The following is a 9,542-nucleotide window of genomic DNA, read 5'->3' on the forward strand; positions in this document are numbered from 1 at the left end:
ATCTAGCTCTTACAGCTACTTTTGAAGGAACACGTGCAAATGGCTTGCAAACTCTTTACTGTAAGTGCTTTTAAGTAATATAATTTTCTTTTTTTTGTATAAAATAAAAATTCACGATTTTCACGAAACTTAATTTGTTACATATTTTACGTGTCAGTTTAACATTGTATTTTTTCAATTAAGAAATTGTTTGGTTTGATTTTTGTACTTCTCATTCTATCTAAATTTAAGGAGGAGAAAAAAAGAGGGAAAATTCAAATAAACACTAAATAAGAGGAAACGAAACACCACCGGTTCCGGCGGAGCGAAGAACACCTGATTCTTTCATTTTGGGATTTTTGTTACATTTCTTTATAAAGCCCTGGCAGGGTTATTTTAGTTTCATCGTGGTCGGTCTTATTCTGGTTTTCTAGGGTTTTAGTGTTCTTGAACTTGTAAGTTTACCTCTAAGCTTTCAAGGATCTGGAACAGGAAGAAATGATGTTTGGGAAAGTATTGCTCGAAGTAGTTATGAAGGAGTTTGGAAAGAGACTTGTTCATCCTCCTTCTAATGTCCGTAAACTCTTCTATCTTCTTGACCGAGCTGCGTATTTCCTATCATGGGTAGGCCAATCGCCATCAAAGTCAATGGGAAAAGCACTTTGCCAACTGAAGAAGGCACTGGTGGCTGATGATCTTATGAGTCACTCGGATATTCATGTCAAAGTTGCAGTTGCATCTTGCATTAGTGAGGTCACAAGCATATCAGCACCAGTTTCTCCCTATGATGATAAACAAATGAAGAAGATATTTCGGTTGATTGTTGATGCATTTCAGGGATTATCTGATACGTCTAGTCCTTTATATTCTAAGAGAGTCTCGATTCTTGTTTCCATGGCAAAGGTTCGATCGTGTGTTGTAATGCTGGATCTTCATTGTGATGCCATGATTCTTGAGATGTTCCAACATTTCTTGAATTCCATAAGGGATTATCACCCTGAACATGTCTTCTCTGCCATGGAGACAATTATGACCCTTGTGATAACGGAAAGTGATGATACATCTATTGAGCAGCTTGAGCTTATTTCCCTCCTCTTAGATAGTAGCACGAAGGAAGATGACTCACCGGATAGAAAACTTGCCAAGAAAGTAATTGGAAACTTTCTTGATAATATTACACCGGACGAGATTCACCATAATACTGATGAAGCCAAAACTAAGGATACAGCAGAGAAGATCGAACCTGATAATTTGGAATCCAAGATGGTGGTCAAACCAGAAACAGAACCAGGTCAAGCTATAAAGAAAACAACAGGTAGGTGACTTATTTCCTTGATGGTTTCTACAGAAAGTTCTATTGGACATATTATTCTATTATGTATAGAGATCTTTCATTGTACTTCTTCTTGACTGTTGAAATTCTTTCACTAATCTTTTATTGCTGTAAATATTTAATTGCCTTGGACTAGGATACTTGATGTAGATCATAAGCCCACATATACCCCTGTAGAAGCAATTCACAAAATCAGCCTAGCAAGGTTGTGAGATGTGACTGCTATGAGGGGCTGCATAGTCCAATGATGTTTGAAGTTTCTGTTGTTTCAAGGGAGCATCACATAAGCTGGCCTTGCTGTGAATAGAAGCATTTTAATGAAGAAGAAAAAGGACTAAACTAACAATGTCATGACTAACATATGCCTTATTTGGGAACACTTTCTAAATCTTGTTGGCTCAGCAAGTAGACAAAGATTCTATCTTGATGTTGCTACTGTTTAGTTTCTATTTTCAGTTTTAATAAGTATACTTTAATTGGATTAGGTAGCTCCCACTTTGCAGTTTTGTTGAGGTAATATTGCGTTGGAAATTGCCTCCCCCCCCTTTGGAGTCTGCTTGTGTGAAAGACTTTCGCACTGGGGTCACCTGTTTTTAGGTAGCTCTTACTTTCAGTTTGTTACTATTTTAGAACTTCTATTTTAGCAGGTTTGCTTTTATTTAGTAATTACTATTTTCTCAAATTTTTATCTAGGAAAGCTTTTGCCAAGCTGTAGATAGGATGTTTTCTTTATAATAAAAATTAAAATTGAAGAAATTGGTTGTGTTCTAGAACCTCATTTTTGGAGTAAAATCCATGTTTAACGTCTGAGATTGTTGTAGGAGTGATAGCTAAGACTGAGATATCCCATCTGAGAAAGCTGTAGGAGTAATAGTTCATCACTGCAGCCATGACCATTGAGTTTCTTTCTACTGCTCATGTCCTTGCTATGACCACATCCAATATTCTGGCAATTGCAATCTGTTGACTTTCTCTGTTTTTTCATTCACATATATCAACTTTGCCCCCCCCCCCCCCCCTTTACCATATCTGGAAACTGAGTTTACAGGTTTCCAAATGAATTTAATTGGCTTACATTGAATTAGCAGTTCAATTAGAATCATTTTAGGTGATCTGCAGATCCTCACTCATTTCGTGCAATTGTTCATAATGCAACAAACGTTAGGCTGTAAGTGCTAAATAGAAAAGATAAAATAATTTGAACTTTCCAGGCAACCCAAGTGGAGGTCAATATGTTTGTGCAACAAATGCAAACAGAGTTCCCCTATCAATGAATCATATCACTTACAAGTGTGTGTATTTATATATATATGTATATTCCTATCTTTGTCAAATATCTGTGTCAATCTAAAAGCTCAAGATTATTTAATTTCTACTATTTTGCTCCAATCTTCATGGTCTGTAGTGAATCAGGAAATTTCTTTAGGATGATATCATTATTGTCTAATCATTTGATATTTCTCCACAACAGAAGTCCAGAATCCACTGGAGAGAAGTTTTGGCAGCTCCGATAACAGAGGTACTTATTGAATTGGAACTACTACCTGCTATGAGTGGATACACAATCACGATCACAAACCAACTTCTTGTTCCTTTTATGTGTTCATTAGATTCTGCTGCTTTTGAATGGGCTGTAGCTGAGGGGAAAAAATATTTGATTGAAGCATGGAAACGAAAGGAAAAGACTCCAGCAGCATACAAGTAAGACAATTTGAGCTTCGCCTCTGGAAGTTCTTCCTCTGAGTTAGCACATTTCTTTGATGAGGTTGCATTCACTTCTAATACTGAGTTTTGCCTAGTGTTATGATCGCTGATTCTGTCATGGGAATTTTATTAAGTAAAAAGTTCTTACAATTGAGCCGAGACAATAGCAAAACTATATTAAATCCTCATGCTTTATGTATAGACATTTTCAACTACATTGCAATGCCCTGGCCCATTTATTCTGAAAAACTTCAATGTTTTAGAAATTTTACCTATAGTCTTCATTTTTCTGTTTGAAGACTGGCCATGATGCCCTTAATCTTCTTTACTGATTTACTTCAAAATCCCAACTCTGATGGTTTGACCATCTAAGGTAGCACAGCATTGATTAACTATGACAATTTTATTTAATATGCTGTAAGTTTTAACTATTAACTGATTTAACTGACCTGATTATAGAAATCAGGATTGAAAATTTGTACTTTTCTAAAATGGTATTTCTGCTTTTTTTAGCATTTTGAACTCTGCTGAGCTTGCTTATTAATCTTCTTTTATTAACAGGGATGATAAAATCCTGCCAGCCATTGAATCATGGGAGAATAGTGAGAAAGCAGCTCTTTTCAGCTTGAAAAACATTGAGGTAAACAAGTTTCCATTTCTTGAGTTTTATGCAATGAATAAGAAGACCCCCTTATGCCTGCCATGCTTGTGCAAAGATGGTATGAAACCTTTCTGCTATCAATGGTCTCCAGCTAGACTATGGGTTTGAGTCTGAAACAGTCCTTCAGCGAAAGCATCGGTAAGGCTGAGTACCTTATGACCCTTCCCTCTCTCCACAATGGTGGGAACCCTGTGCACTAGGTACACCATTTTGATCTCGGTTAGAATTTGAATTTGTTCGACAAGTAAGCATGAGTCTATCCCAATCCATTGAGCTACTCCTGGGCATAGTTTTGAAATTTTTTCTCTTTTTATCCTTCGGGAGCTAGTTGAAAACTGAACTGAAAATATTTATTGTGAAGATTCAGTCAGCGAGTCATCCTTGATTCATACTGCATTTTGGGAGTTAAATATTCCTGAGAATTTAACCACAAGCTGATGATTCAGGTTTTCCTACAATTAATTGTTCAATGCTTTCTTTAATGGTCCTCAAATTTCAGAAACTGCCTTTTCTCTTTGAAGCGTTCCAAGAACTTTTCTCAAAATTTCGAATACTAAATACACAAGTTGTAGTATTAAATGTGTTATGAATCACTTTGATTGAGTTCATATTGGCTTGACAAAGACTTTGGGGCATACAGGAACGACTAGGAAGGGAGATGGATCTAATCCACTGGGATGCAGAAGAAAAGAAGGCAACGCTCAAAGAAAAGTGTGAATCAGACATTTTCAAAGCAACGCTACCAATTTGGTTGCTGCTTGGATTTGGTGCAGGTCTAAAGTTTGGTTTATGGATGTGTGAAAACTATGGGTGATACTGCCTAGTCAGACCTAATCAGAATTAATCATGTTTTTCTTCTAATTTGCCATCTTTTACATTTCGACTTAAAGTTTGATTTGATTTTGGTACCTCATTCCATAATAAGTGATTTTTGGTACCTCATTCCTAATTATATGTGCTTCCTCCTACGAATCGTAAGCTACAAAGAAAAGGTCTTCATTGAATTTGATGAAATCCCCACATAGGAAGTGTTAAACATAACAAGTGAACATATTCTGTTTGAATATGTCTATGATTATGAAGGATGGAAGGGGTTCAATCCTTCTCAGTTTTTGGTGGAAGAAAACATTCAGTTCCCGCCACCACCCTTGCAAGGTAAAAAACTGTTTGAGAGGGTAAATCCGAATGACATATTTAATTTGAATAGAACTAAAACCTATTAGGGCCTGTTTGGTTACTTGAGTTTGAAGATTTCAAAAATCTAGAGATTTCAAATCTATAAATTTCAAATCTATGGAGTCATGGTTTAAATATTTAAGCCTTTTATAATAGGAATGAGTGTACCTCATACCTATAAATCTACACATTCACGTTTTTAGTGTAAAAGAGTGAATCTCTAGATTTCATGAATCTAGGGATTCACACAACCAAAAGGTATAAATCTCCCATTTGTGAATCTAGTGGTATATATATATATATATATATATATATATATTGGATGAATGAAGAAAGAATGTACAAGGGGAAATAAGGAGGAGGGGAGCAGCCCTTAATTAGGGTGCTAAAAAGAAGAAAGACCTTAGGATGTCACCAGACACCAGGGGGATAGGGAAGCAAGTGGAACCTAGAAGAGATATCAAAGTCAATGGCATTCCAAATCGTGTTTGAAGATCTGGAGTTGGGAGCTCATCTTCTAGGGTAGACAACATTAGGAGTAGAGCTAGGATTCTACATGGTGGTCAAGTAATGAGAGTCCAAATTGCTAACGTAAAAAGAAAAAAAACATGATTGTAACAGTATAAGGCTAATTGCAAGTCAAATAAATCATGGTATTTTTTTTTGTGTGGATACAGAAAGGGGGTTAGATGACACAAAAGGCACAAAAGGAAAATGAGTCTACGAGACACCTCTTTGAAGGTCCTCCCTTAAAATTTCTCACAAATCTGGAGGGGCTTCCATAATGATTATCAGCCCATCTTCTGCATTAATCTGTATCTTTGTGAGTCAATTTGCTGCCCTTTTGAAATTTCTTCCAACATGTCCAAAGCGGACGTGTCCACGTAATACAAACAAATAAGGTATCTCGTTAACTAAGACTTCCAAAATTACCCAAGATCTGAACATTAGGTTCAAACATCAGGATCACTTTCTTAGAATTAGATTCTAACTGCAAGGGCCATGCTCCCAAATTCAAAGCAAATCTCACCCCTTCCCGAATAGCTAATAGTTCTACTTTTGTCACTTGGCATATTTGAATCCATTGGGCAAAGCCCCCTTGAAAATTACCATTGTGATCCCAAACAATACCTGCTAGTTGAGCATACTTCCCCTTTTATTGATTGCTGCATCTATATTACATTTGAACCATCCTTTGCTTGGGCATCTCCAACATCTGTCATTGGAATCCTTCTCTAAGTTTTGTGTCGGCTTTAGACAAGAATGCCAAGCTTCCTAACTCTGTTGTAGTATGCTTCAATGATTTGTAAACCGTTTCTTGGCCTTGAAAAATCTTCCTCATGCAAATCTTCATTTCTCTAGAGCCACAGGAAATATAAGGCTCCTACAAATCTTGCTTAGCTCTCTACTGCATTCATACATAGGTTGCAACGGTCATTTGTCTTAAATCCTCAAGTACGTCTTCCTTTCATTAGTTTAAAGCCGGTCTTTGGAAACTAACCAAAGGAACGTACAAAATTTGCTGGGTAGTTTCAATTTCCATAATCGTTCCCAATATTTTTCAACAAAAACCCCTGCATGAGAAAATAGCTGCTAAGACACCATAAGCAGATTGAACCAAAAATATACCTTCTGAGGAAGGAATCCACAGCGGAATATCTCTACCTTTTGAGATCTGATTGAGTTGTAGATATTTTCTGGTAGCAAGTTCACAAAATGTGATTCCCTTCATGTCCCTTCATCTATAATGAATTGATTTATTGTGTCTCCTACAATGGCGGTTGGGATTGGATCTTTTGCCATTGCTTCCAAAGGTCCTTGGTTTCAACCCATTGGTCCCTCCATGCAAAAGAGAGCTTTGCTACTATCGCCAATGATAAATCTATAATGCTTTCTCATCTTAGCTTTAGTATTACATATAGCTTTCCATGAAGAAGAGTCAGACACCAAAATTGTAAAGGGTGTTCTCCTTCTATGTGGCTCATATTTTTCCTTTAAGATTGTTGCTCAAACAATATTTTGTTGTAAAAATCCCCAAACTAGCTTCATAATAAATGCTTCATTCATCCAAATTAACTTCTTAAAGCCAAATCCACCTTCTACCTTTGGTCTGCAAAACTCTCCCAGTTCGCCAAGTGAGACCTCTTCCACTGAGAAGTATCTACCCAAATAAAAGCCCTCGTTGTTTTTTCTACTTCTTGCAAAATCCCTTTAGGAATAAGCACAGATTGCAATGGTTGACACCACCGATTTGGCAAGAACAATTCTTCTTGCCAAAGAAAGCGAGTATGCCTTCCAATTTGAGAGTCTAACTTTTGTAGCTATGTAATTAAAACTACCGTTCTTCCTTTTATTGTAGTTGGTATGTACCCCAAGGTATTTACCCAAATCATCTGTAATGATAAAACGACTGACTTGGGCAATAGATTTTGTTGTTGAATAGCCAATTTTTAGAGAACAAAATACGAGTTTTTTCTATACTTACTTTTGCTTCCTGATGCCTGACTGAAATTATTTAGGCATGCCTTCACAATAGTCATTTGTTCAATTGAATCTTTTGTAAATAAAACCAGGTCATTGGCAAAGCCATTTTTTCTATACTTACTTTGCTTCTTGATGCCTAATAGAAATTATCTAGGCATGCCTTCGGAATGGTCATTTGTTCAATTGAAGCTTCTGATAAAACCAAGTCATCCGCACACATTAGATGAGATATTCCCAGTCCTCTATGTTTGACTCTAACAGTTTTCCATCTGCTATCTGAAATTGCATCTTGGATACTATGAGTGAATCTCTCCATACATAGTACATAGAGATAAGGAGATAGAGGGTCTCCCTAACGAATTCCTCTAGATGGTTTGAACTTATCAGTGGCCTCTCCAATCCACACAATTCTAAAGGAAGAGGTCAGACACATAACATGATTACCTCCACCAGTCTATTGGGGACTCCTACTAAATGAAGGGATTCATCAATGGAGTCCCAACGAATTCTATCTTAGGCATTCTCCAAATCAATTTTAATTGCCATCTAGTTAGACATTCCCTTCCATTGTCTTATAAGATGAAGTAATTCTTGAGCAACAATAATAATATCCTGGATATTCCTTCCTGGCACAAAATTGTCCTGATTTGGAGCAACTAGACTTGGCATAAACTCCTTCAACTTGTTCATAATAACCTTTGTCAAAATTTTGAAACTAGCATTGCAAAGAGAAATTGGGCGGAACTGTGTAATTTTTTCTAGTTTATCCACTTTGGGAATCATGACCAGAAAAGTTTCATTTAATTTGTCTTCTAATTGTCCTGCAAAGGCTGATCAGGTTGTATTGCAAACTAATCTACCAATGATCTCCCATGTCTTTTGATAAAAGGCAACTTGAAATCCATTTGGACCAGGCACTTTCCAAGGCCCAATTTGATTGACAACCCTATAAACTTTGTCATCAGAGATATCTCGATCTAAGATAGAAAGCTAGTCTTGATCAAGTAGGGGATAAGTATGATCAGTGAAAAGCATAGTCGGCTCTTAGTTTTCCACCGAGAACGACCCTTTAAAAAAATCTACACATGGCATTTGAGTAGTTCTAAATCAAAGATCCACTCATTGTCCACCCCTTTAAGGCCTTCTATTTTATTCTTTCTTCTCCTGGCTATCGTAGAAATGTGAAAGTATCTAGTGTCGCGGTCACCTTGCAACACCCCATTTGCTAGATTTTTGGGCCCATAGTATTTCCTCTCTCCAAAAACTGTTTCTAGGTAAGATCTAAGTTGCTGCTCCAACTTAACCGAAAAAGGATTATAGGGTCCCTTAGTGAGCTTTCTTTGAATACCTCCCAATTGTGCATGCAATTTAGTACCTTCCAATTTTCCAAAAACTTCCTTATTCCAAGTAACTCAAGTTTGTAGTAACTTTTTTGTTGTGTCAGGAAGTGTGGCCTATTGGTCCCACCCCGTCTCACAACCCAAAGAAATCACTATGGCTAAACCACATGGCTTCCATTCTGAAGGGTCTTCTTCTGAACGGTTTTTTGCTTGGTGTCACTTCCACTAGAAAAGGATGATGATCAGATTTAAATCTAGGTAAGGTCTTGACTAATGCCTTTGGGTAGAGAATGCGCCATTCACCAGTGCAAAGAGCACGCTCAAGTCTTCGGTAGACACAACAATGACTATTCCATTTGGGGCCCCCCTAAGTAAACTTGGGCCCTACATATCCCATGTCCAACAAATTACACATTTATATTTTTCTCTGAATTTTTTACTTATTCTATTAGAGATTTGGGCTCCTCCCCTTGTTTCAGATCCATCAAGAATATCATTTAGCTCCCCCACTACACAATATGGATGCGGATAATGATTCAATACCTACGCTAGATCTTCCTAAGCTTTCTGGCGATTAGCCTCAATGGGACTAGCATACATCGCCACTAGTCCCCAATACTTGTCTAAGGAAATATTGAGTATTTCTAGAAATAAAAATTGTTGGTGAGTGTGAAGAAGTGATACCTGATAATTTTTACAAAGGATAATAAACCAAATACCTCCAGCAAGACCTAGTGCATCACTCTTGAAGCTTTGTATGCCTCTAATTTTAGAAATAACCCGATCCGCCCTTATGCCATTGATCCGAGGCTCCATAATTATAAGACACTCTGGACTATACTCCTTCTCATTGTGATTTAGGGTA

At 37.1% G+C, this 9,542-nt stretch overlaps 1 protein-coding gene across 1 annotated transcript; it reads left to right on the top strand.

Moving 5' to 3' along the window:
• Positions 1-279: 279 nt before the first annotated feature.
• Positions 280-4,560, top strand: LOC149030069 (sister chromatid cohesion protein PDS5 homolog C-like). Its single transcript, XM_089142389.1, has 5 exons — positions 280-1,294; positions 2,784-2,831; positions 2,923-3,013; positions 3,578-3,656; positions 4,318-4,560. The coding sequence occupies exons 1-5, from the start codon at positions 478-480 to the stop codon at positions 4,489-4,491; spliced, it is 1,209 nt and encodes a 402-aa protein (XP_088998515.1). The 5' UTR covers positions 280-477; the 3' UTR covers positions 4,492-4,560.
• Positions 4,561-9,542: the final 4,982 nt, after the last annotated feature.

Source organism: Hakea prostrata, chromosome 1 (assembly GCF_041222555.1).
Source record: "Hakea prostrata isolate BN-2017 chromosome 1, UWA_Hpros_2, whole genome shotgun sequence".
Taxonomy (NCBI): domain Eukaryota; kingdom Viridiplantae; phylum Streptophyta; class Magnoliopsida; order Proteales; family Proteaceae; genus Hakea; species Hakea prostrata.

Bases quoted from the DNA above. Each gene is read 5' to 3' on its own strand.
- LOC149030069 (XM_089142389.1), top strand. From the start codon at position 478: ATGATGTTTGGGAAAGTATTGCTCGAAGTAGTTATGAAGGAGTTTGGA. The intron at 1,295-2,783 runs GTAGGTGACTTA...TCTCCACAACAG, and splicing joins AGCTATAAAGAAAACAACAG to AAGTCCAGAATCCACTGGAG. The intron at 3,657-4,317 runs GTAAACAAGTTT...TGGGGCATACAG, and splicing joins TCAGCTTGAAAAACATTGAG to GAACGACTAGGAAGGGAGAT.